The sequence below is a fragment of the Aythya ferina genome (genome assembly GCF_964211825.1).
Source record: "Aythya ferina genome assembly, chromosome: 10".
Classification (NCBI taxonomy): domain Eukaryota; kingdom Metazoa; phylum Chordata; class Aves; order Anseriformes; family Anatidae; genus Aythya; species Aythya ferina.
Window position 1 is genome coordinate 15,613,185 of NC_140306.1, and position 24,705 is coordinate 15,637,889.

At 64.2% G+C, this 24,705-nt stretch overlaps 4 protein-coding genes across 12 annotated transcripts in view; 3 read left to right on the forward strand and 1 right to left on the reverse strand.

The window, feature by feature from the left end:
- Positions 1–10,571, forward strand: part of DAG1 (dystroglycan 1) — a 37,840-nt gene extending 27,269 nt beyond the window's left edge. For all 6 annotated transcript variants that reach the window (XM_084531435.1, XM_084531439.1, XM_084531437.1 and 3 more), the window contains one exon: positions 7,127–10,571. In XM_084531435.1, coding sequence (XP_084387561.1) covers positions 7,127–9,535 — 2,409 coding nt within the window. In that variant the 3' untranslated portion in view covers positions 9,536–10,571. The remainder of the gene's footprint in view (positions 1–7,126) is intronic.
- A 473-nt stretch (positions 10,572–11,044) lies between these two features.
- AMT (aminomethyltransferase) lies at positions 11,045–15,810 on the forward strand. Its single transcript, XM_084531443.1, has 13 exons — positions 11,045–11,229; positions 11,331–11,504; positions 11,581–11,694; positions 11,890–11,961; positions 13,266–13,370; positions 13,440–14,029; positions 14,113–14,193; positions 14,344–14,475; positions 14,571–14,649; positions 14,823–14,968; positions 15,059–15,239; positions 15,359–15,514; positions 15,594–15,810. Exons 6-13 carry the CDS (start codon positions 13,760–13,762, stop codon positions 15,770–15,772), a joined length of 1,224 nt encoding a protein of 407 aa, XP_084387569.1. The 5' UTR covers positions 11,045–11,229; positions 11,331–11,504; positions 11,581–11,694; positions 11,890–11,961; positions 13,266–13,370; positions 13,440–13,759; the 3' UTR covers positions 15,773–15,810.
- A 39-nt stretch (positions 15,811–15,849) lies between these two features.
- Positions 15,850–17,097, reverse strand: TCTA (T cell leukemia translocation altered; the record flags this gene model as incomplete). Its single annotated transcript, XM_084531445.1, has 2 exons — positions 15,850–15,946; positions 16,772–17,097. The coding sequence occupies 2 exons, from the start codon at positions 17,095–17,097 to the stop codon at positions 15,904–15,906; spliced, it is 369 nt and encodes a 122-aa protein (XP_084387571.1). The 3' UTR covers positions 15,850–15,903.
- Positions 17,098–24,699, forward strand: UBA7 (ubiquitin like modifier activating enzyme 7). Of its 4 annotated transcripts, none has more exons than XM_084531434.1 (24): positions 17,098–17,216; positions 17,330–17,498; positions 18,137–18,271; positions 18,338–18,444; positions 18,763–18,853; positions 18,985–19,126; positions 19,207–19,304; positions 19,414–19,563; positions 19,645–19,803; positions 20,040–20,147; positions 20,222–20,302; positions 20,377–20,535; positions 20,623–20,788; positions 20,881–21,077; positions 21,365–21,429; positions 21,534–21,711; positions 21,799–21,873; positions 22,017–22,203; positions 22,324–22,439; positions 22,529–22,615; positions 22,684–22,875; positions 24,011–24,112; positions 24,184–24,284; positions 24,544–24,699. In XM_084531434.1, the coding sequence occupies exons 1-24, from the start codon at positions 17,188–17,190 to the stop codon at positions 24,653–24,655; spliced, it is 3,006 nt and encodes a 1,001-aa protein (XP_084387560.1). In that variant the 5' UTR covers positions 17,098–17,187; the 3' UTR covers positions 24,656–24,699. The 4 variants fall into 4 exon arrangements, with proteins under 4 accessions (XP_084387560.1, XP_084387557.1, XP_084387558.1 ...); XM_084531431.1 differs by having other exon boundaries at positions 20,380–20,535; XM_084531432.1 differs by having other exon boundaries at positions 19,417–19,563.
- Positions 24,700–24,705: the final 6 nt, after the last annotated feature.

Here is a 24,705-nt window from a genome sequence, read left to right on the forward strand (position 1 = left end):
CATGGAAGGTGTGACTGCTTCGTTTCTCAGTCATCCCCACTGATTATCGCTCCATACCACGGTGGGGAGTGCCTTGAAGCTGCTTCTCAGATCCTCTCCCTGCTCGTTAGCAGATTCCAGCCGACCCGTCCCGTAGACAAAATAGTTTTCTCTGCAAACTTGGTTGTGGGATGGAAACAATGCCAGGCATTCGCAGCGCTGCGGAGGAGTGCCTGGGAGGAGTGCCTCGCAGGGCGCGCTCCTGCACAGATGTGTGGGCTCTGTGCAATCAGGTACGTGCTCCTGGGAGCAGCCGTGTGCTTCCCTGCCACCCCCAGCCTGCTAACTAGTTTGGGAGTTACTGAATTTCAGAGCCAGCTGCCAGCACGGCTTTGAGGGGCTGGAGAGGAGAAACCACCAGTGCCTGGGTGTGAGGGGTGCTGCCTGCAGCCCCCTGGGTCTTCCAGCTCCTGATTTCAGCTGTGCCCTGCAGCGAGGCTGCTGCCCGGTGTCAGGAAGCATCCTGGATCCCCACATCCCATCCCCACAAAGGCTCTGCAGGGCCTGACCTGCTGCACCCCGCAGCCGTTGGGGCAGGCGTGCTCAGCTGCGTGCCCTTGCTGCAGGGTTCATCGCACCCGGGCCTAAACCCAGCCGGATTTCCTGTTCCTCTTGCTTCCATTTGAAGGCTGTTCCAGAATTTGGTTGTTCTGATTAAAAATGCAGCTTCTAAGCCTAAATTTAGAGATGGCTAGAAATATTTAGACGAGCTGCCCTTTAGCTCAAATCTCTCTCCACCTTCATAATATTTACTTCCCTTATGTATTTATAAGTGACAGGCATATTCCCGTCTTGATTTTATTAGGTTAAACAAGCCAATCTCTTTAGTCTTTCCCCATAAAAATAAGCTTCTTTTTTTTCCTCTCCTCATCCTTGCAGCTGTCTAGCTGTCTTCTGCACCTCTTCCAGCTTGAGTTTATTTTTCTTGTGGTTGCGTGACCGGTGCTACACAAAATACCCCAGGTGCAATTTTACCAGAGCCTTGTGTAAAGGCATCAAAACTTCCTTTTCTTTGCTGTAAATAACCTGTCCTATAATTGTGTGCTTTTCCACATCTGCCTTACTTCAGCTCAATCTCATGATCAGCTGAAGCATCCAAGTCTGTAGGTTTTTTTCCGCTTCCAGTGCGTGAGATATCCCAGAAGAGTGCAGTAGGCAGGGGAGGCAGTCTTTGACTTGGCGTTGGCGATCCTGGTCTCTCTGAGGTCTGACACTCCGCTTTTTGTCCCATTTTTCCTGCATGAAAATCTAAGCCTCCCATCGCTCAGTAACGGTACAGAGTCAAGGCGAGGCGAGCAGCACCTTTGCAGAGTTGGGGATTGGCTCTTTGAGCAAGCACATCCCGCTGCTCCCGTTGCCCCCAGGATGATTCCCACCCAGAGCAGGAACACCGACACTGGGCTTGGCCCACCAAAGAAAAACCATACCAAGGAGGGCGTTCGTGTGATGACCGCCTCCACCCCGGCTTCCAGGAGTTGATCTGGCTGGTGTGGGAACTGTTGTCAAAAGCATCGGACATCGCCACGTCTGGGAGAGGCTTTCTGATGCCGAGCTGTGAGCCAGAGGCAGCATTTCTGACATCTGGGCTCCGTGTGCCTCCCCAGAAGCACCAGGCAGGGCACCCAGATCTCCCTGTGAAGTGCAGCCCCAAGGTGTGCACCTAAAATACGACATTTTGGTGACTCCTTATCCCCTGTGCATCCCTAACAGCGGTCAGCAGACCCAGCAGGGAGCACACTTGCTGTGTGAACAGCGTGCTGCACCTTCCCCTGGGGAAGTATAGATGCCACCTGGCCCTCTCCTGGCAGTCCAGGGGTGTCATGGCCCACGGGCACGTGTCACCTTTGTGAAACGCCTTGCTTGAGTGGCTCCAAGGCACCAAGGCAGAATGGAAGGAAAGGAGGCTGTTGCATCCCGTTAGCACCTGCCCACCCTAAATACTCCCTAATATTCCTCTAAATACTCCCTAATACTCCTCACCTGGCTGGTGACCAGGAAGGGTGATGATTCAGGCCTGGGACAGGTCCCAAGTAGCAGATCTGCTCCTTGGCTGATGCTAAGGAGAAGTTTCCAGGTGAGCACAGCTGAGTCTTCCTGGTCCTGGCTCCCTAGTTCGGGGCTGTGATGTGCACGACCTCCCCAGGGCTTTGTTGGGAAGACGGGTGAAAAAACACTTAGTGGGGCTCCCCACAAGCTGCTGCTCCTTGCAAAGGCAGCTGGTGGATAAGAGGTGAGAGCAGCGGGAGTAAATCAGGGAGCAGCTGCTCGTGGTGCAGCCGTGCCTTGGGTTCTGGGGGCAGCGAGAGCATCGCCTGCTCAAAAAGGAGCCTTGCTCTCCAGACAGGAGCCTGGCTTTTTTTTTTTTTTTATGTACAGGATCCGTGGAGCTCGAGTTGCAGGCGCCCTAACGCTGAGCTGTGCTGTGGGTGCTGTGCGCGATGCCAGCCCCTGCTCCGAGGCGGCGACCTGGGCAAGGGGCCAGGCGTCAGAAGCCAGCCTTGAAATACCAGGGCACACTGAGTTTTATGGAGGAGAAGCACAAAATACTGTTTTGTTTTGTTTTGTTTTTTTCTCCTGCAGCGTTCCTTATTTCAAAGATTTTTAACTGCATGTGAATTTTAGCACTGGTATTTCTCCAAGAGTGGGGGATAAGCGAACAGTCCCGAGGGGCTGTGTGGCCAAGCTGGGCATCCTAAAAGGCTCTGTGTGCTGAGCTGGTTGGGCTTCATCTCGCTCCCAGGGTCCTCGGTTTTCTTAGACTTTGCCCAACTAAAAGGCACAGCAACAGCAGCTATTTACAGGGAGTGTGCTGGGAGAAATGGCAGCGCCTGGAACAGGTCCAGGCAAAGGGCTTCTTGGGCAAGGCTTTGCTCTGCCACGGTGCTGCAATCGGGGAGATAAGATGAGCTGATAAGATCTCTGTTGGGGGGCTGAGGGGGCTGCTTATCTTTTTCCTGCAGCAAAACAAAGTCGGGGAATTTGGCATTTTCAGCGCACACTTAGTAACGAGCTCTGAATTTGGAGGAGTGGAAAAAGTGACTCAATCTAATTATAAACTAGCTTTTCAGCTGGGCCGGGAAGTTCCTTGTTTTGTCCTGCTCTGACGGGCTGCTGCCCTGAGCATCCGGGGAGACTGAAATGAGACGGTGGAGTCCTGTGAACGGGCTGACCTGAGATCGCTGGATCGGGCTCGCCTTTCCTCGCCGCTGTCCTGAATGCCAGATTTCCAGTAATCTGCTGACCGCAGGAAGAAATTGCAGGGCTGTGCGGCCGCAGCGCTAAACCCCCGGTGCTTGGCATCCCCGCCGTGTGGTATTTTCGCTTCCCTTTGGCCTTTCGCTCACAAAAAGCCGTGCAGAAAGGAGAGACCGACTCAACTTTTTCTTTTTGGGCCGTTTGAGGCTTTTCCTGCCCCGCTCGCCCCCTGCCCGGCCGAGGAAGCGGGGCGTGGGCAGCTGCGCCTGCCGGCTCTGACAATGAGGCTAAACAAACCCTTCCAAGCCGGCCGCGCGAGCCGATGAAAGGGGCATTTCTTGGGACACTCAATGTTTTGTCGTGACCTCCCGGTGAAACAGCTGTTGTGTTCCCTCGCCCAGGCAGAGTGGGCCTCTGAATAGTGCCCTTTCAGCCAGCGCGGAGGCGCAGCTGGAAGAGAAGCCGTCGGGGTGGGAGGATGCGAGAATGGCACGAGCTGGGCGTAGCTGCCCCAGCGCGAGGCCATTTTGCCCATGGGAAGGAGCTGGTGGAGCGAAGCACGGCCCAACACACATCCACAAAGAGAGGGAGGGAAGGAGGGAGCAGCTTCCCGTGCAGGGTCTTTGCCTGCCCCGTGCTGGGAAAGCCGGGTGAGCGGCAGCGCAGCGTGGCGGTCAGGTTGTCACAGGCACACGCAGGTTAGCACAGCGCTGCCTTCTGGGTCCCTAGGGACTGAGGCTCGAGCTCCAAAAGGCCAGGACCTGTGGTATACCCTCTGCCACCACCTTGCTGTCTCATAGCTTTCTCAGCCAAAAGGTTTGTTGTTTTTGGAGGCAGCAGCTCCAATCCCCCAGTGACGTCCAGGAGCTGAAGGCTTCAAGAGGAGCCCACCTGCCTGGCACTGCTGCTTTTTGCCAGGCGAGCCCCACGCGATCTTGCAGTGCTGCATTTCAGGAAAGCTGTGGGGCTCAGGCTGCCTGTTGCTCCTGCTGACAAAGCTGCCCCTAGCAGTGGGCTGAGATGAAGCCTGGCCTTAGGCAAACAGCTTAAATTTGACTCTTTCTTCGCAGCTATATTTGCATTTGAATCGTCTCCTCCTTTCCGTTTTCTTTCCCCTGCCTGCTGGTTAATTGCTTGCAGAAGCCCGAGCACTGCCTGGGTCAGCCGCCCTGAGCACAGTTCAGCTCACACGCAGAGGGCTCTGTTTTGGTTTTTCTCCTTCCTGGCCGTGTGCGTCCAGGTAATGCCGAAGGAGCAACCCAGAAGAAGGGGAGTTAGCATCGGTGGTGATACTCCACATGAAATCACCAGCAGCTGGGTCTGCGTCTCAGCAGCAGCCGGGCGCAGGGAGAAGAGGCAGCGGAAGATCTGGAGGAGCTGCAGGAGCATCCACACCCACTCCTGCCCCAAAGCAGTCAGGATTTTTTCAGGACTGACTGGATGGAAGGCGCTCAGGAAGCAGAAATGCGGAGTCCTCGGCTGCCCCTGCTGGCAGGGGTCTGGCAGGATGGGCTGGGAAGGGCAGCAGGGCTGTGCTGCTGTGCTGGTGAGCCCCGTGCCTGCTCCTGGCAAAGGACTTGCTGCCTCCTTTTTGCAGGATTCAATGGAAGGAGGAGGAGGACTGAATACTTGGAGGATTAGAGGGAACTTTTGTAGGCAAGAATGCTGTATTTTTTTGCGCCTGAATGCCCTTGGAGGCAACAGCTTTGCTCACTTCATTTTCTTGTCTTTGTCTTGCAAGCTACAGGGCTTTGAGATCTAAGTTTCAAAACCAAATCAAATTGAGCTATCTTCCTGTACGAGCTGCCTGACTGCTCCCGGCCAGCCTAAAAATAACAGGCCCTGTGTGTCTGAGGGGACTCTGTGAGCTGGGGCTTCAAAGCCAGCCAGACCACTGCATGTACTTAAAGTTGCGAACATGGCTAATTTTTTAATGGTCCTCCATACACTGCTGGGCTTGTGTAATCTGTAGCCGATAAGCATTCATTTGCAATTATCTCAAATAATAGGAAAACAAAGACAGTCTTTTTTCTTGAGCAACAGAAGAGTTATTTTGAAACCAGAGCCCTTGTGAGAAGCGGCAGGGCTTAGGGCTGGTATTTACCGTGTGCACGAAACACTGGGAAACTTCTTACATGAAAACTAGAGATCCCAAATCATTAACTCTGAGCAGCCTTAACAAACACCGTTTGAAGCAATATCTGGAGGAAACGTTGCTAGAACAGAGTCCAGGGCTCGGCTCTAGTTTCGCAGTGCCGCAAGCACAGCACAGCACCCTAACAGCTGGGCTCAGGCACGGCCTGGCGCTGGGCTGTCACTTGTGGCCTTCCTAAAGATCTCCCTGGGGAGCCACAGGCATCTTCACGGCTTTCCTGTGCGTAACCCATGTAAAGTTGATTTTTTTCTAATTTTGCAGAGCCTTGAGAAGCAGTCTGCACGTCCTCTCAGGTTGAAAAGCTGGCTCAGCTGTTTTTAAATCAGGTTTAAGTGGTTTTCTAAATGTTTTGCAGCCATCGCGTCCCTGCTAGAACAAGCTGTCCTGGCAGGTGATTGCCTGGCCTGGTTTTGTTTCCTAGGGGAGCCAGGTACTGGGTGTTAACCTGCCTGCAGCTTCATTTTCGTTGGGTTCCTGGGGGTGCCAGGGAATGGTGCGAGCTGTGAGGAGGGGCACGGGCACAAGGCCTCCTCGTCTGGCAGGGCAGCACCGGCCGTGGCCGTGTCCTCTTCTGGAGCGTGAGATGCGGCAGAAAGGACACCTTGTTCCTGCCAGAGGGGGGCCAGCACCGCGTGCCCAGCTCAGGTGGAGGCTGGCTTTCCTCCGGGCCACCCCGGGGTAAAAGCAGCTTCTGTTCTTGCTGTGCTGGGGAGGAGGGGGCCGGCAGCGCTGCCAAAAACCGCTGCTTTCTGCCAGGCGAGCGGGTAAACGGCAAAGCCGAGTGGAGGGATGTTCATGTCCCAGAGCCTGGGCTTGGGGGGGCTGGCTTTTTGCGGCTGGTGCCAGCGGGAATCCGAATTCCCTGCTCTCTGACACCGCTTGTTAGGAGTTAATGAAAAGATGTGCTCACAGCTTTAAACTCTGCTCTATAAAGTGTACCGAGTGTGTGTCTCGTGATGTGCTCTCCAGCTTGTCTGGGCTGGCAGAAAGCGAGGCTGATTCTTTGCAGATGAGAGGAAGAAGGGTGGTGCCCTTGCAGCCGTGGCTGAAACCCTCCGCTGCTCTTGCACAAAAGCTTTCTCATGCTGCCATCCCCAGTGGACTTTCAGGCCCTGTGTTACCCTCGCAGTTAGCCTCCTCTTCTTCCTCTCCTCGCCCTTTTGAAGTAGAGGCTTTGTTCTTTGTAGGTGAAAAGCACAAAAAGAGCCAGTGAAGGGAGCTGGACATGGTGCGGCTCTGCGAGCCTTTCCCTGGAGCTCTTGCATACAGGGGTGGGAAGGGAGACCCCGGTGTCACAGCCAGCAGTGGGGGACATCGCTCTGTGCCCGTGTGTCCCCAGGCACCCCACAGCAGGGACCTGCAGCTCAGCACAGAGCACAGCGTGCAGGTGGCTGTTCCTGGCGTGCTCTCGGCAGTGCTGGTGGCACTTGTGGCAGAACCGGGGCCTAATCCACGTAGGCAAAGCAGGTCAGGAGTCTGGCGAGAGACCTTTGTGGGACTTTATGAGCTCCTGTGGCTCCGTAAGTCCTTTGGGACCGGCACACCCCACAGAGCCAGCCCTTGTCACCACGCTGAGGAGATGCCTTGGGCTGCCCTGTTCTGGACAGGTGGTTCCTTCGCCAGTTATTAGCCTTCAGATTTTTTTTCCTTGATCCTTTTGATTAAATGCTGTTGCTGGTAGCACCTGCCCTAATGCCATACTTCTAAAAACACCTTCTTCTGTCTCTTCTTTGGTAGATCTCCGAAGCTGGGAAGGAGTCCTTGCCCTCTTGGTTGCACTGGAATGCAGAGAGCAGCTCCCTGGAAGGGCTGCCCCTCGACACGGATAAGGGCGTCCACTACATCTCGGTGGCCACGCTGCAGCCCTTCCCCAACGGGAGCTACGTGCCGCAGACCACAAACGTGTTCTCCGTTGAGGTCCACCAAGAAGACCACAACGAGCCTCAGTCGGTGCGAGTGGCGGTCCAAGACACGGGCGAGGCAGCGCCCTTTGTGTGTGGCGCAGAAGAGCCGGTGACCGTCCTGACCGTCATTTTGGATGCCGACTTAACAAAAATGACACCAAAGCAGAGGATCGAACTTCTAAACAGAATGAGAAGCTTCTCGGAGGTGGAGCTTCACAACATGAAGTTGGTTCCTGTTGTAAATAACAAACTCTTTGACATGTCAGCCTTCATGGCTGGACCGGGAAATGCGAAGAAGGTGGTGGAAAACGGGGCCTTACTCTCGTGGAAGCTGGGATGCTCTCTGAGCCAAAACAGCGTGCCCAACATCAGCAAGGTGGAGGCTCCGGCTAAGGAAGGAACGATGTCTGCCCGCCTCGGCTACCCCGTCGTTGGCTGGCACATCGCCAACAAGAAACCTCACCTCCCCAAGAGGATGCGTCGGCAGATCAACGCCACCCCCACGCCTCTGACCGCCGTCGGGCCGCCCACCACCGCCGCGCAAGAGCCGCCGACGAGGATCGTCCCCACCCCGACGTCGCCTGCCATAGCGCCCCCCACGGAGACGACGGCACCCCCCGTCAGGGAGCCCATCCCGCTCCCGAGGAAGCCCACGGTCACCATCAGAACAAGGGGCCCCATCGTCCAGACACCCACGCTTGGACCAATCCAGCCCACCAGGGTGATAGAAGGCACCGGTACGGCCTCCGTGCCGATTCGCCCCACGATGCCTGGGTACGTAGAGCCCACCGCGGTGATCACGCCGCCCACGACCACCACCAAGAAGCCCAGAGTCTCCACGCTGAAGCCCGCCACGCCATCCACGACCGATTCCTCCACGGTGACGACGCGGAGGCCTACTCGAAGGCCCAAAACGCCCCGTCCGACGAAGCCTCCCAGCACCACCAGATCCCCGATCTCCAAGCTGACCACCGCCTCCCCGCCGAGCCGCGTGCGCACCACAGCTAGCGGGATCCCCCGGCCCTGGGAGCCAAACGAGCCGCCCAAGCTGACAAACCACATCGACAGGGTTGACGCGTGGGAGGGCACTTACTTCGAGGTTAAAATACCCTCAGATACCTTTTACGATAAGGAAGACACCACCACTGACAAGCTGCAGCTGACCTTGAAGCTGAAGGAGCAGCAAATGTTAGAGGAGAATTCGTGGGTCCAGTTCAACAGCACAAGCCAGCTCATGTATGGCATGCCAGACCACAACCACATCGGGAAGCACGAGTACTTCATGTATGCCACAGACAAAGGCGGGCTCTTTGCCGTGGATGCCTTTGAAATCCACGTCCATAAACGCCCGCATGGGGACAAGTCTCCAGTGAAGTTCAAGGCCAGGTTGGAAGGAGACCACAACGCGGTGGTGAATGACATCAATAAGAAGATCATGCTGGTGAAGAAGCTGGCTCTGGCGTTCGGCGACAGGAACAGCAGCACCATCACGGTGCAGGACATTGCCAAAGGCTCCATTGTGGTGGAATGGACGAACAACACGCTGCCTGTCGAGCCCTGCCCCCGGGAGCAGATCCGGACTTTGAGCAGAAAGATTGCAGACGACTCGGGGGGGCCAAGCCTGGCTTTCTCCAACATCTTACAGCCCGAGTTCAAGCCTCTGAACGTGTCGGTGGTCGGCTCCGGCAGCTGCAGGCACATCCAGTTTATCCCCGTGACGAAGGACGGGCGGGTGATCTCGGAGGCAACGCCAACGCTGGCGGCCGGTAAAGACCCTGAGAAGAGCAGCGAGGATGACGTGTACCTGCACACCGTCATCCCTGCCGTGGTGGTGGCCGCCATCCTCCTGGTGGCCGGCATCATCGCCATGATCTGCTACCGCAAGAAGAGGAAAGGCAAGCTCACCATCGAAGACCAGGCCACCTTCATCAAGAAGGGCGTGCCCATCATCTTCGCCGATGAGCTGGACGACTCCAAGCCTCCGCCGTCATCCAGCATGCCCCTCATCCTCCAGGAGGAGAAAGCCCCGCTGCCCCCCCCGGAGTACCCGAACCAGAGCATGCCGGAGACCACGCCGCTCAACCAGGACACCATCGGGGAGTACACGCCGCTGCGGGACGAGGACCCCAACGCGCCGCCCTACCAGCCGCCCCCCCCCTTCACCGCGCCCATGGAGGGGAAGGGCTCCCGCCCGAAGAACATGACCCCCTACCGCTCCCCGCCGCCCTACGTCCCCCCTTAACGAACCGGACACCATCGGGGGAGAAGGGGCCTCCGGTCCCACACCGGTGCTGTCTGTGGGCCGGCAGCCCCCTCGCCAGCCGGGAAGCCCAAATCCCAGCCCGCTCCCGAGCAGGCCCCCTCCGGCTGCGCCCGCCACACCAGAGTGCTCGTGGAACCTGGGGGACACTTGTTTTATTTTTGCCTAACAAGCTTTGGTTTTATTTTATTCCTAGAGAAATTCTCGGCTCAAAATCCGTCTTTCTGGCGCCGGGTTCCGGATGCGGCCGGGGCCGGCGCAGAGGGCAGGGAGGGGGGGACGAGCAGGCAGCACTGGGGTGGCACTCTGGGTCTCCGCTGTTTGCCTTTAACACTAACTGTACTGTTTTTTCTATTCACGTGTGTCTAGCTACAGGACGTAACATGAAAGGTAGCCTAAAAATAATTAAATTCAAGGGACTTTCTGAAGTTGACGTTTTAAGTTTTTACAGTTAATCTACTGTTTACCTAAACTCCTATCTATATAGTTTTGGGGGCTGGGGGGGAAGCGCTATGCTACAAATAAGCTCCGGGGGTGTTCCAGGCCTAGGGAGAGGGTGGGCCTAGAGGCCAGCCAGCCCTGTCGCTAGGGGGAGATCGGTTTCTTGGTTTGTTTTGTTGGTTTTTGTTTTCGTTTTGTTGTTTTTACTTTATTTTTTAATCAAAGAAATCCTGTTTTTCTCACGCATCACGAAACAGCCACCAGTTGGGCCAGAGCAGCCGGGGTGCCGTAGGCGCGGGGCTGCTGCCTACGGGGGGCTCCGGCAAGGAGCCCGTGTGAGGGTGGGTGCCGGGGCTGAGGGGGCTTTTGTAAGGAAAAAAAGCTCCCCGTGGGGCGTTTTGGGGACAGTGGGGGGTTTCCGTAGCACACTGCCATCTCTCCACCGGGACTCCTCTCCTGCAGGGTGACCCTGGGGCGGCCGCCCTGGCTGCCCGGCCACACGGCCGTGGGCAGAGCCCCGCGGCTCCTGGAAAAGTTTAAGGAGGAGATTAAAAAAAAAAAAGGAAAAAAAAAAAAAGGATAGTGAATAGTCAAACAATCAGTGAACTCTCAAATCTAATTTTTTTACTAAATTTTTGATACAGCCTCGAATCGTTTTATTAAAAAATATCTATAAATATAATTAAAAATCGGTAACGCTGACAGCACTTTGTACGGGCTCAGCTTCTTCGTTCGCCCGCGGCCTCCGTCCTCCTGGCCTCTGTCCTGGGGGCTGCCTCCTGCCCTCCTGGCGGGCTCCGTTTGGGCACAAATACAGCTTTTTTACCATTTTCCCCACCGCTGGAGCCCCGAGGCGGGGCGAGGAGCCGGGTGCGCTCCCGGGGGGCGCAGCGGGGGGACCCCGACACACCGCGGGGGGACGGAAGGAGGCGGCCGGGGCGCGCTCCCGCTGCCCCCCCCCTCCATATCGCAGCCCGTGCGCGCCACCGCGGGGGGGGGGGGGGGGGGGCGGCGTGAAGGGCGCGGCGGGAGCGCGCCCGGCTCGGTGTCTCCCCCTGGCGGCCGCGCGCCCCGTGCTGGGCGCCGCCATGTCGGGAGCGGCGGGGCCGGGCCGCGCCCCGCTGCCCTGCACCGCCCGCGCCGCCGCCGCGCTGCAGCTGCCCGGGGGGGCCGAGGCGGCTCGGCCCGGGGTGGCCGTCATCGACCTGCGCTTCCCCCGGGGCGGCGCCGCCGATGTGAGTGCGGGGCCGGGCGGGGAGGGTGGCGGCGCCCGGTGCGCGGTGCCCGGTGCGCGGTGCCCGGTGCCCGGTGCCGTGACGCGCGGCGCTCCCCGCAGGTGCAGGAGATCGTCTTCAAGAACTTCTACACCGCCTTCCTCAGCCTGCGGGTGCAGCGGGCCGGCCCCCCCGGGCCCCGCAGGTGGGTCACCTGCCTCCGCGACCACCGCCTGATGCCCAGCCCGCACACCGAGGAGGGCTCCCAGGATTACTTCTCGCTCCGCCGACACCAGGTCCCGCTCCCCGGACCCCCCTCCCCGGCCCCCCTGTGTCCCCCCCCCAGCCCCTGACGGCCCCCTGTCCCCGCAGATGCTGTGCGACATGGAGCAGGTGACGGCGCTGCGCTTCATCCTGCGGCAGCCCTCCCCGGCCTGGCTGCACTTCAGCATCGAGGAGCTGCAGGTGTTCCCCCCGGCACAGAAGGTGACCCCCCCCGGCACATGGGGGTCCCCCGGGATGCCTGGGGACCGTGCCCCGGGGTGGGCGGCATGCAGGGGCCATGCCCCTTTACGTACACCCGTAAACACTGGGGAGGGGGCAAAGCGTGGCGTGAGGGGTGGGTGGGGAGCACCGCGGTGTGACCCTTTGGATCGGTGTGACCCTTTGGATCTGTCGCAGAGCCCCCAGCAGGATTTCCCCTCCTGGCTCTCCCAGCTGACCCCTCCGGAGCAGCCGGCCAGCCCGCACAGGGTGAGTGGTGTCAGCGCGGCAGCAAGCGCCCGCCAGGGAGCAGGCACCTGGGGTGGGCAGGGGGCTGCCGGAGGGCAAAGCCCCCCCGAGGCTGCTCCGCTCCAAGGCGTGCAGTGGCGGGGCAGGAGGCAAATGCATGCTGTGGGGTTTTGCCACCCGTGGCATCGGCCAAGCCCTTCATCTTTGAGGTGCTCAGCACCTGAGCAGGGGCTGGGAACTGACACGGGGTTGCCAGCCGTAGCCAACCCAGCCCTGATGGCCTCCTACCCGGAGCAGCCTGCTTGAACTGTGAATTTGGCTGAAATTTTGGTGTTCTGACTTGAATTGGTCCGTAACTCCCAAGCCCAGAGGACCGGGCTGCCTGTGGGGGGCTCAGCAGCCGGGGGCTGTATGCGCCTCTGGGCGGGCTGCACCAGGGTGGCAGAGCACCGAGACAGGCGGTGCTTCAGCACACGGCAGCACAGGGATGCTCAGAGCTCAGGACGGGGTGGATGATACTCCCATCCCAGGAGGAGATCCCAAATCCTGGCACCAACTCCACCAAGAGGCTGCCAGCTCTGTCCCAGCCCATCGCCAGCTCCAGGGCCCAGCCAGGAGCCGTTTGGGTGCTCCAAAGTGCCCAGCGAGCCTGGTGCTGGGAGCAGCTCGCAGAGTTCAGAAGGAAAAGAAAAAAAAACACCACCAGGACACGTGATCGGAGAAGACATTAAATCCACCCAGGGCTGAGAGCATCCCGCTGGGACTGGCAGGCACACAGCATCACTTGGTGGGGCGCTGGGGGACAGGAGGCGCCCCGTGGGTCCCCAGCGGTGGCAGGGGGAGCGTGGCACTGCCCAGCTGTGACGGCATCGGGGAGGCAACACCCCCGGGGGTGGCCCTGAGCGAGCAAAGTCCCAGGAGAGCAGGGGCACGTGCCCGGCAGTGACCTGCTGTGACGGGTGCTGGATTTGCCCCCAAGGAGGGGCTGGGTCCCTCGGTTTGTCCCCGCTGTGTGCCCCCTCCAGGCGCTGGGGTTGGCACCGCTGGGCCCCAGGAGCTGCTCCAAACCCCGTGGCCGAGCTTGTGAGTCCCAAAGGCTGAAACTCTGGACTGTGCGATTATGTCTTTAATTATTAGCTAATGAGCCAGATTACGTCCTTGCTCTGGATGCCTGCCAGAGGGGACAGGTCACGCTCACACCGTGCCAGGCTCGGGGTCACCTTGTTCCCAGCTGCTGCTTTCCTACGCTGGGGCCCCCTCTCCCCGCCTTGGCAAACCGGTGCCGGGCGATGGTGCCCCACAGCATCGCTCCTGCTTCTCCGCAGGAGCTCCCCGACCCGGAGAAGGTGTCGACGGAGGTGCAGCAAATGTGGGTGCTGACAGAGGTGATCCGGGCTCGCCAGGCGGCCGCCCGCATCGGCCGCTTCGACGTGAGTGCCCCCAGCGCCCCGCTCCTAACGGGGGGACCGCGGGCACCCACGGCAGCTCTCTCCCCGCAGGTGGACGGCTGCTACGATGTCAACCTCCTCTCCTACACCTGAGCCTCGACGGGACCCGGCGTGGACCCTGCCGTGCCCGAGAGCCCCCCCCGGGGGTTTCGGCCCTCCGCCTTCCTCGCCCTTCGCTCCGCGGCCGCGGGGAGGGGTGGGGGGGGAGAGCCCCGGATAAACGCTGCTGTGGCGCTGCCGCTGTGCCTCGTCTCTGGGTCTGGGGGCGGTGCTGGGGGCGGGCCGCATGTCCCAGGAGCCCCGGCGGGGCGGGCAGAGCCGTGCTGGGCCGAGCCGAGCCGGGTCGGGTCGGGCCCAACCGGGACCGGAGGATGCTGCGGGTCGGGGGCCGCGCCGCGCTGTGCCGGGGCCGCTCGGGCTTTGCGGCGCTGAGCGGGGCCGGGGTCGGGGCCGAGCCGGGCCGGGCCGAGCCGGGGGGGCTGAAGCGGACGCCGCTGGACGCCCTGCACCGGTCCCGGGGGGGCAGGATGGTGCCGTTCGCCGGCTGGAGCCTGCCCGTGCAGTACGGCCGCGGGCACCTCGAGTCCCACCTGCACACCCGCAGCCACTGCTCCCTCTTCGACGTGTCCCACATGCTGCAGGTAGCGGGAGGGGGGGGGGAAACAGCCGGGAGGGGTCCTTCTGCCGCCCCCCGTGCCCCATCTCACCCCCCGGCCCCCTCCAGACGCGGGTGTACGGCCGGGACCGCGTCAAGTTCCTGGAGAGCCTGGTGGTGGGGGACATCGCCGAGCTGAAGCCGGGCCAGGTATGGGGTCAGGAGCGCCATGTGCCCGGGGGGGGACGTGGGGGCAAGGGGCACCTGGCACCCGGCCCGGCAGGGGCAGAGGGCCCCCATGGTGCCGCCTGGCGCGGGGCCAGGCGCCCTGCCCGCGCTCCCTAGGGTGCCGTCCCGCAGGGCACGCTGACACTGCTCACCAACGAGCGGGGTGGCATCGTGGACGACCTCATTGTCACCAACACGGCGGAGGAGCACCTCTACGTGGTGTCCAACGCGGGCTGTGCCGACAAGGACTTGGCCATCATGAAGGTACGGGGGGAGCACCCTCCCCGTGGTTCAGGTGGCCACGCGTGGGGCTGGCTGTGTGCCGGCCCTGTGCCACCAGCCCGCTGTCACCGTTGCAGGGCAGAGCGGCGGAGCTGCGGGCTGCCGGCAGTGACGTGCACCTGGAGGTCTCAGACAACGCGCTGCTGGCTCTGCAAGGTAGCAGGGCCCCCAGGAGGGCTGGCACCAGGCATCGCCGCAGGGGGGTCTCACCCTGGGACCCGCCGTCCTGTGGGGCTCTTAGACGGCCCTGCCTTCTCCGCCCGGCTCCCCTCCCTGTGTCCCACCTCGCCCAGGTGCTGTCCCCTCCTCAAAGCCACCTGTCCCCCCAGGCCCCTCCATGGCGCAGGTGCTGCAGGCAGGGCTGTTGGACGACCTGGCCAAGCTGTCCTTCATGACCAGCATCACCACGACCGTCTTCAGCGTGCCGGGCTGCCGGGTCACGCGCTGCGGCTACACGGGCGAGGACGGCGTGGAGGTAGCGGGGACACCCCGAGGAGGCTGGTCCCGGTGGGACGCCGTGCCTCGCTGACCCTGCCCCTGCTGTCCCCGTCCCCATCCCGTGCAGATCTCGGTGCCCGCGGGGCAGGCGGTGGAGCTGGCCGAGCGGCTGCTGGGCGTCCCCGAGGTGTGGCCGGCAGGGCTGGCGGCCAGGGACAGCCTGCGCCTGGAGGCCGGGCTCTGCCTGTACGGGAACGACATCGATGAGACCACCACGCCAGCTGAGGCCGGGCTGATGTGGACCTTGGGTAGGTCCAGGCCGCATCCACCACTGCCTCCTCCAACCCAACCGCCCCACAGGCATCGCCGGGCACTGCAAAGCGTGGGGAAGCCCCCACACCGACCCTTGCCCCTCTCCGTCCCGCAGGCAAGCGCCGGCGTGCGGCCATGGACTTCCCCGGCGCGGCCATCATCATGGCACAAGCCAAGGAGAAGCCGAAGCGCAGGCGCGTGGGGCTGACCTCGGTGGGGCCCCCCGTCCGGCCACACGCGGTCATCCTGGACCCTGAGGGCAGGCCTGTGGGTACGTGGGGGCGGCGCTGGGCGGGTCGCTGGGGGGTGTCTGGGACCGGCAGCCCCCGCTCACCTGCCCGTGTCCCCAGGCACGGTGACCAGCGGGTGCCCCTCGCCCTCCCTGGGCAAGAACATCGCCATGGGGTACGTGGAGGCCGCGCACAGCCGCCCGGGCACCGCGCTCGCCGTCGAGGTGAGGAAGAAGCAGCACCCGGCGCTGGTCACCAAGATGCCCTTTGTGCCCACCCACTACTACGTGGCCAAGTGAGGCCCGGCCCCATTAAACCCCGCTGCCTCACAACGCTGGCCTCGTCTCCTGGTGAATCCCAAAGCAGGGGCAGCGGGACGGGGGCACAGTGCTTTAATGGTGCGGGCGGCCTCGGGCACGGCGGGCGCTGCTCACTCGCGGTGCGTCTTCCCCGGCTCAGCTGGCGGGCCCTCCCTGCGGAGAGGGGCAGCGTGAGCAGGGGGGGCACCTGCTGGGACATGGGGGGCTGGAGGGGGCACATACAGGGTCATACTGGGCTGGGGGACGCTCAGGGGGTGCTGGGAGGGGGCATGGCCTTGGGGACACACATGGGGGTTCACTGGTCTGGGGACACAGTGGCCATGCACTGGGATGGGGCATAGCCCAGGGAGACACACGGAACGTCCACTGGTCTGGGGATATGAGGACATGGGGGCCATGCACTGGGGTATACTGGGATGGGGGCATAGCCCAGGGGGACACACGAGGGGTTCACTGGTCTGGGGACATGGGGGCCATGTACTGGGATGGGAACGTAGCCCAGGGGGACACACAAGGGGTTCACTGGTCTGGGGATGGGGGGGCACGTACTGAGATGTACTGGGATGGGGGTATAGCCTAGGGGGACACAGGGGAGGTTCACTTGTCTGGGGACATGGGAGCCACGCACTAGGATAGGGGCACAGCCCAGGGGACACACAGGGGGGTCCACTGGCCTGGGGACAGGAGGGCCATGCATTGGGGTATACTGGGATGGGGGCATAGCCCAGGGGGACACACGAGGGGTTCACTGGTCTGGGGGTAGTGGGGGCCATGTACTGGGGTATACTGGGATGGGGGCACAGCACAGGGGAACACACGGAAGGTCCACTGGTCTGGCGCCATGAGGTCATGGGAGCCATGCACTGGGCTATACTGGGATGCCCGGCGGCCACACTGGTCTGGAACATGGGAGGGGACGGGGGGGGCATGCACGGGACACGCAGTGCTGGGGGCGCAGCGGGGGGGTCTCGCACTCACCGGGGCGGGCAGTGCCGCTCAGCGGCGCCGTTGCGGCCGGCGGGGGACAGGGAGTGGGCGCGGGGCCGGGCGCTGCCGCTGCCGGTGGCGGTGCCGCTGCCGGTACCGGGGGGCCGGCGGGCGGCCGGGCGGTAGCAGAGAGCGGCCACGGCCCCTCCGTAGGCCCTCCAGGCCAGGCGGACCCCCAGCAGGCTGAGCCCGAGCCAGAGCAGCAGCAGCTGGCACAGCGCTGCCCGCACGTCCTGCGCCGCCCACTCGGCCGCCAGCTCCCGGCCCAGCGCTCCCAGTGCCTTCCACGGCGCCTCCCAGCCGCCCGCCGCCATCATCCCGGCCTCCTCCTCCTCCTCCTTCCTCCTCCTCCTCCTCCTCCTCCTCCCCCTGCGCAGCCGGGACGGGGCGGTGCCGGAGCCGGGCGCATGGCGGGGGCGCGCTACTCGCGGCAGCAGTGGGTGCCGGGGGGACACCGGGGGAAAACGGGGGGCAGCCGGCCCCGGGACCCGATCCCGTGCCCCCCCCGCTGTGCTGAGCGGTATCCCCCGCTCCCCTCCCCTTCCCCAGGTACGTGCTGGGCGGCAGCAGCGGGGACCGGCTGCGGGCGGCGGCCGTGCTGGTGTCGGGGCTGCGCGGGGCCGGAGCGCAGGTGGCGGCGGCGCTGGTGCTGGCGGGGACCGGGAGGGTCGTGCTGAGGGACCCCTGGGGGGCTGGCAGCGCAGGATGCGCACAGCAGGTACCGAGGGGCACGGGGAGGGCACGGGGGGGCACGGGAAGGGGGGTGCGGGGAGCCCGGAAAAGGCTGTAGGTGTGGGTAGGGGTGCAGGTGGGGGTCCTGATACGGGGTATGGGCATGGGTTGGTGTCCTGGTAATGGGTGTGGGTACGGGGGGGGGTCCCAGCAATGCCTACGGGTGTCAGCAGGGGTCCCAGTAATGAGTCTGGGCACGAGTGAGGGTCCTGGTAATGGGTGCAGGCACGGGTGTGGGCCCTAGGGATGGGTACAGACATGGGCAGGGGTCCCCGTAATGAGCACGGGCTGGGCCCCATGCACGGGTTTGGGCGGTGTCTCCTAAGGGGCATAGGGCAGGGTGAGTGGGTAGGTGACTGGTGCAGGTATTGCTGAAGGTCATGGTAATGGGACCTGTTAATAGCACTGGGTGTGTGGGTACAGGCAGTGGAGGAGATCCCAGTAATGGATGGGGGGTCACGGGAACGGTGTTGGTACCACCGGGGGATCCCTCTCCCAGCTGCAGGTCAGGGGTCCCAGTAAGGGGTGCAGGAGGGGGGAGGGACCTGTTGTGGGCAGAGAGCCCCCAGCAGCGTGGGCAGCACCCCAAACCTGCGGGGGTGCCCGCTGCCGCCCGCCCCGCAGTTCCTCCTGCAGGAGAGCGATGTGGGCCAGAACCACGTCCAGGCATCGCGGCGGCGGCTGGCCGAGCTGAACCCCGACGTGGAGGTGACGGTCAGCACCGAGGAGCTGTCGGAGGATTTCCTCGACGCCTTCCAGGTGAGCCCAACGCCCCGGCCAGGGGATGCCCTGGGGTGCTGGCGCCTGCTGACCGCCCTGGTGCAGGTGGTTGTGCTGACCGAGTCGCCGCTGGAGGAGCAGCTCCGCGTCGGGGACATCTGCCACGCCAAGGGCATCTGCTTCATCGTGGCTGACGCCAAGGGGCTGGCCGGGTAAGGGCGGGGGGCAGTGGCTGGCGGGGGGACCTCGGCACCGTGTGGCGGCCACCCGGAGGGGCAGGGTGCGGCGGCTGGGGGCTGTGTCCCCCCGGGATGTTGTGCCGCAGCGAGGACCTTGTGATGCTCCACCATGCTTGCAGTGTGGGCTTTGTCCCCATGTCTAGCAGGGATTTCCCATGTCCGAAGCGTTGCTGCCCCGGGCACCTCCTGTCCCCTCTGAGTCCCTGTCCTGCTGGCGGGGCAGGACCCAGCAGCACTCTTGGAGCTCCTCGAGGCTCCTGCTTAACAAAGCCACCCCCTGTCCCTGCCCAGGCAGCTCTTCTGCGACTTCGGGGAGCATTTTGTTGTTGATGACCCTGCAGAAGGAGACCCGCTCTATGCCACCGTGCAGCACATCTCCCAGGTAGGAGGCTCTGTGCCACCCCCCGCTCCCCAGCACGGTGCCCCTGCAGCTTCACAGCTTTCCCTGGGACAGTTCAGTGGCTTGGTGTTACCTCCACTGGGTTCCTTGTGCTCACCTCTCCCCCTGCTCAGGACAACCCGGGGATCGTGACGTGTGCGAGGGCAGAGGAGGGACGCGGCCACCGTTTCAGTGACGGCGACCTGGTGACATTTTCTGGCCTGGAGGGCATGACGGAGCTGAATGGCTGCGAGCCCTGCCCCGTGCGTGTGCTGGGTGAGTGCCTGCCCACCTCGAGGGGCTGCAGCGGGTCCCCAGTGGTGACCATGCTGCCCATCCCCTCCTCTCCATCCCAGATACCTACAGACTGGAGATCGGTGACACGAGCGCCTTCTCACCCTACCGCTGCGGGGGGCAGGTCTTGCAGGTGCGATTGAACCAGAAGCACTCGTATGTACGTGTCCCCCCCGCCCCTCCGTGCTGCCCTCCAGGTGGCAGGGAACCCACAAGTGGTTCCGTGCCCCCAAAAAGCTCCTGACCCCACGATCCCTGCATGGTGCTAGCAGGAGTCCCTGCGCCAGGCACTGGCGATGCCCAAGATCCCAGTGAGGAGCTCCGCGGAGCTGCAGCGCAGCCGCAGCCTGCACGCTGCCTTCCGGGCCCTGCACGCCTTCCGCGAGGAGCGGGGCCGCCTGCCCCAGCCCCGGGACCCAGTGAGTCCCCGTCCTGACCCTTCCCAGCCCCTCTGACCCTCCTGCCCCTCTCCAGGGCTGCCCTCATCCCTCTTCCCCCAGGCGGACGCCGAGCGGGTGCTGGAGCTGGCGCAGAGCCTGGGCGTGCAGCTGGGTCCCCTGGACGAGGATGTCGTGCGGGCGTTCGCCAGCGTGAGCGCGGGGGACCTGTGCCCCGTGGCGTCCTTCATCGGTGCCCTGGCTGCCCAGGAGGCTCTGAAGGTGAGCAGTTGGGGACAGGGACCCACTGTGGGGTCCCACACACGGCAGGCCAGTGGCACAGCTCGGCACGGCTCGGCACGGCTGTCCCGTGGTGCTTGGTGGCCACGAGAGGGCACCTGCTGCCTGCCTGGGGACACCGCGCTCCGCCGGCTGCAGAGCGAGGCTGGGTGCTCGGCGTGGGGCACGGGGAGCCCCACTGGATGGACACGGAGCTGACGAGGCCCTGCACACCCCAGGCCATCACGAGGAAGCTCCTGCCCCTGGACCAGTGGTTTTACTTTGACGCCTTGGAGTGCCTGGCCATGGAGGGGGCTGCGGGACTGACGCAGGAGGACTGCGAGCCCGTGAGTTCCCGTGGCCGCCGGGTGCCGGGAGTGCTGCGGTCAGCCCCGCTCACACGGCTCCCCCGTCCCAACAGAGGGGATCCCGCTACGACGGTCAGATCGCCGTGTTTGGGGCCAACTTCCAGGAGGAGCTGGGCCGCCAGAAGTTCTTCGTGGTGAGCAGGGTGTGGGGCCGGGGGGCCGGCGGGGAACCTGAGCGGTGCGCGGAGCTGCAGCGGCGCTGCCCCAGCAGGTGGGGGCCGGTGCCATCGGCTGCGAGCTGCTCAAGAACTTTGCCATGATGGGGCTGGCAGCGGGGCCGGGCGGGGACATCACCGTCACCGACATGGACACGGTGGCAGACTCCAACCTGCACCGGCAGTTCCTCTTCCGCGCGGCGGACGTGTCGGTGAGCTCCCGCTCGTCCCATGGGTGGCCCAGGGCCGGGTGTTCCCCGGGGACCTGGGAGCTGCCCCCCCTCTCTGTGCCCTTCTAGAAGCCGAAAGCAGAGGTGGCCGCTGCAGCTGTGAGGTGCATGAACCCCGCCGTGAAGGTGACGGCTCACCAGAACCAGGTGGGGCCCGACACCGAGCAGCTCTACGGGGACGACTTCTTCCAGCAGCTGGACGGCGTCGTCAGCGCCGTGGACACGCTGGAGGCCCGTGAGTGCCGGGGGGCAGGGGCAGAAGGATCCGAGCCCCCCCCATGTGTCCCCACACCACCGGGGCACACACGCTGCCCTCGCTGCCTGCAGGCGCCTACTTGGAGACGCGCTGCATCCGCTCCCGCACACCGCTGCTGGACTCGGGCACAGAGGGGGCGCGGGGAGACGTGCTGCCCATGGTGCCCCCCCTGACCAAGCCGCTGCAGTCGGCCACGGCCTCCACGGATGGGACCTTCCCCCTCTGCACCCTGCGGTACTACCCCAACGCCATCGAGCACACGCTGCAGGTAAGGCCGCAGGTCCCTGCTCCTGGCCTTTTGTTTTCCCTTCCCGTTTCTCCGGCCCTGCAGGCAGGATGCAGCCCCAGCTGTTTCCTGCGGGGAGCTGCCACGCAGCCCCAGCGCCTTCCTCACGTCCCAGCACCGAGCCCAGCTTGGCCTGGGCCCCGTCCCCACCGGCTGTCCCTGCTGGGCGCTGTCCCATAGCAGTGCTCCTTGGGAGGGCACTGGCAGCGCGTTGCGGGGCTGGGTCCCTGTGTGGCACCCGTTGCTCATCCCCTGTCCCCTCTGCGCAGTGGGCTCGCGATGAGTTCGAGGGGCTCTTCCAGCTGCCTGCAGAGAGCGTGAACCAGTTCCTGGAGTGAGTGCGGACCTGGGAGCCGCCAGGCATGGGGACCGGGGCCGGGCAGCTGCGTCCCACGTGCGGCAGCGCTGCAGGCAGGCCAGCAGTGCCTGGTTTTGCAGAGAGCTGCCGGAGGAGCCGGCACAGCGGGAGGGCCTGAAGGTGCCGGAGCGAGTGTGGAGGAGCCTGCAGGAGAGGCCGCGGGACTGGGGGGACTGCGTGCGCTGGGCCCGGCGGCGCTGGCAGAGCCACTACCACGATGCCATCGCCCAGCTGCTGCACACCTTCCCCCCCACACACGTGAGCATAACCCCCCGGGGGCTGCCCCCCGCCCCGGCACCCTCCCCAGAAGCGTCTCCAGGCCTGACTTTGCTTTCCCCGTGCCAGGAAAGCAGCCCCGGTGTCCCATTCTGGTCGGGGGACAGGCGCTGTCCCCACCCGCTGACGTTTGACCCCAGCAATGTGAGTGCAGGGGAGGGCCGTGGGGGTGCAGGGGACGAGGTGGGCTTTGGGGAGAGGCGAGGGGTACGCGGTGGGTGCCGGAGCACTGCAAGGGGCAGAGCTGCCGGGGCCATCCCCCCTCCCTCCTGCTCGTGGTTCTGCAGGACGCACACGTGGCATACATCGAGGCTGCTGCCCGGCTCTGGGCCCAAACGTACAAGCTCCCAGCGTGCAGCAACCGCGCAGCCACGCAGGACATCCTCCGCAGCACGGTGCTGCCGCCCTTCGTGCCCCAGGATGGGCTCCGCATCCCCACCACGGAGGGCACGGACGCGGTGGAGGAGGCTACGGGTAAGGGTGCTGCACGCCGCTGTCCCCGGGAGCTGTGGCGCAACGTGGGGACACGGGGCAGGAACCGCAGGCCCGCTGGTGCTGGTTCTTGGCCCGTGACCATGTGTCCCGTGTCCCCAGACCCTGGGCAGCCGATGGAGCTCACCCAGGACCTCACCCAGGACCTGGCACGGTGGAGGCAGGAGCTAGGTGGAGGCACAGGGGCACGAGTGATGGAGCCCATCCACTTCGAGAAGGTGCCGTGGCCGCGGGGCTCGGGGAGGCAGCGGCCGTGTCCTGGGGGATGCCCTGGGGGATGCTGACGTCCCTGCGCTCTTCCCCACAGGACGACGATGCCCACATGGACTTCATCATGGCCGCGTCCAACCTGCGTGCGGAGAACTACGGCATCCCCCCCGCCGACTGGCTGACGGTGAGGGGGGTGCCCTGGGGGTCCCCGTCCCCGCGGGGCACCCGGTGACACCCCCCTCCTGTCCTCAGAGCAAGCGCATCGCCGGGCGCATCGTGCCCGCCATTGTCACCACCACAGCAGCCGTGGCCGGCCTGGTGTGCCTGGAGGTCTACAAGCTGGTGTGGAGGTGCCAGGTCCTCAGCTGCTACCGCATCAGCACCCTGTTTCTGTCCGAGTGCCTCCTGCTCCAAGTCGAGCCCGAGCAGCCCCCCACCTACTGGGTAGGACCTTCTCCCCCGGGGTGCCCGGCAGCCCCCTGGCCAGCCCCGTGGCTGCGGCAGCCGCTGGCAGCTGGCTCACCAAAAGCAGCTGCGGCAGCCGGCGAGCAGCTGGCACCGGTCCCGGGGCTGCAGGGGGAGCGGGGCCGGGGTCCCCCCCAGCTGCTGGAGGGGGGAAAGCGGGGCAGGGACGGGGGCAGGCCCAGATTGGGACCGTCTGGGCGATAGAGGCCCCTTTGTCTGGGGGTTTATGGCGTGCGAGGCAGCCCTTCCTGCGCGGCAGGAAGCGCCGATTGGAACCAGATTGGCCCGGGGGGCCCAGGGCCGGGGGCAGGAAGAGGGGGAGGGAGGCGCCTCCAACGCCTCCGCGCCGTCTCCAGCTTGGCTTTGGGCTGTCCAGCCGGGCTGTGGCCTCACCGCGCCTGCGCCCCGCTATCCGCGGGTGCCCGGCCCCGTGCCACAGCCTCGGGGTGTCCTGGCCGTGGTTGGCACCGTCCCTGCGTGGAGGATGCCGCTCTGAGCCCTCCGGTCCCGACACCCCTACGTCAACCGCCGGCACCTCCGTGTGCCAGAGCCAGGACACGCGGTGTGACGGCTCCTGCTCGGCTGTGGCAGGAGTACACGGCCTACGGCTCGGGGGCTGGCAGTGCCACCCGTACCGAGCACACCCAGGGCTGGTGGCCTTGGCGTGGGTGGCATTCGCGGTGCGGGGATGGGGTTTGCACGGTGCCAGGACGGGAGGGCAGCCTGGTCCGTGGTGCCGCAGTGCGGATGGGGTTAAGCCCTTTCAGCCTGGAGCAGGAGCTGAGAGCAGCAGCTCGGTGCCAGCAGCCCGCTGCCAGCACCGTGCCGTGGGGACGGGGACAGGGCCAGGGCTGGTGCTGCCTGCGGTGGGGGCAGATGGCAGGGCGGCCGTGCCAGACAGCGGGGGGCCGCATCCTGCACTCAGCTCCCTCAGGCCAGAGCCGGGGTCACAAAGCCCTGGGAGCCACGGACACAAGAAGAGGGATTGTGTGGGGCTGGGCAGCTCTTCAATGGGGCTTTGTGCGGCTCTCGGGGCCCAACCCTGGCCGCAGCAGTGCTGGGGTGATGGCTCTGCCCCTGCCCCGCTGTACTCAGCCCCACGCTCTCCTTGCAGTACCGGGGGAAGGAGTGGAGCTACTGGGACCGGCTGGAGGTGCGGGCCGTGGGGGCGGACGGGCAGGAGATGACGGTGCGGGAGCTGCTGGACTGGCTACAGGTGAGCGCAGTGCCGGCCACCCCCTGTCCTGGGGCTGCGTGGGGCCGGACCCTGACACCCGGCTCTTGCAGAGGGAGCACGGGTGGACGGTGAGCAAGCTGCTGCGTGGCACCACGATGCTGTACGACGCGGAGGACGACGCCGAGACGCAGGCGCGGCAGCGGGCGCAGAAGTAAGCGGCCCCCCCCTCCTCACGGTGCCCCGGTCCTGCCGGGTGCCGGGGCCCCTGTCCCTCCTGAGCCGCTCCAGCTGCAGGGTAAACATCCTGCTGCCGGCAGCGCTTCCCACGCCGGACCCCCGGCTGGCCCCCAGCCACAGGGGCTGGGGAGGGGGCCTGGGACCAGCCAAATGTAGCTTCCCCAGCCTGGGGGGCCCGAGCAGGGTTCGGGGGATGAGCTGCGCCCAGCCCACTTCTCCTTCCCCTGCTGCAGGCTGTCGGATGGCATGGAGCGCGCCGGGGCGCTGCAGCAGCTGGAGTTGCAGTACCTGTGCAAGGGGGACACGGAGGAGGAGTGCCCCCCGCTCCTCTGCATCCTGCCCTGAACCCAGCACCGCCGGCCCCGTGCAATAAAGGCTGCAGGACAAGCTCTGCT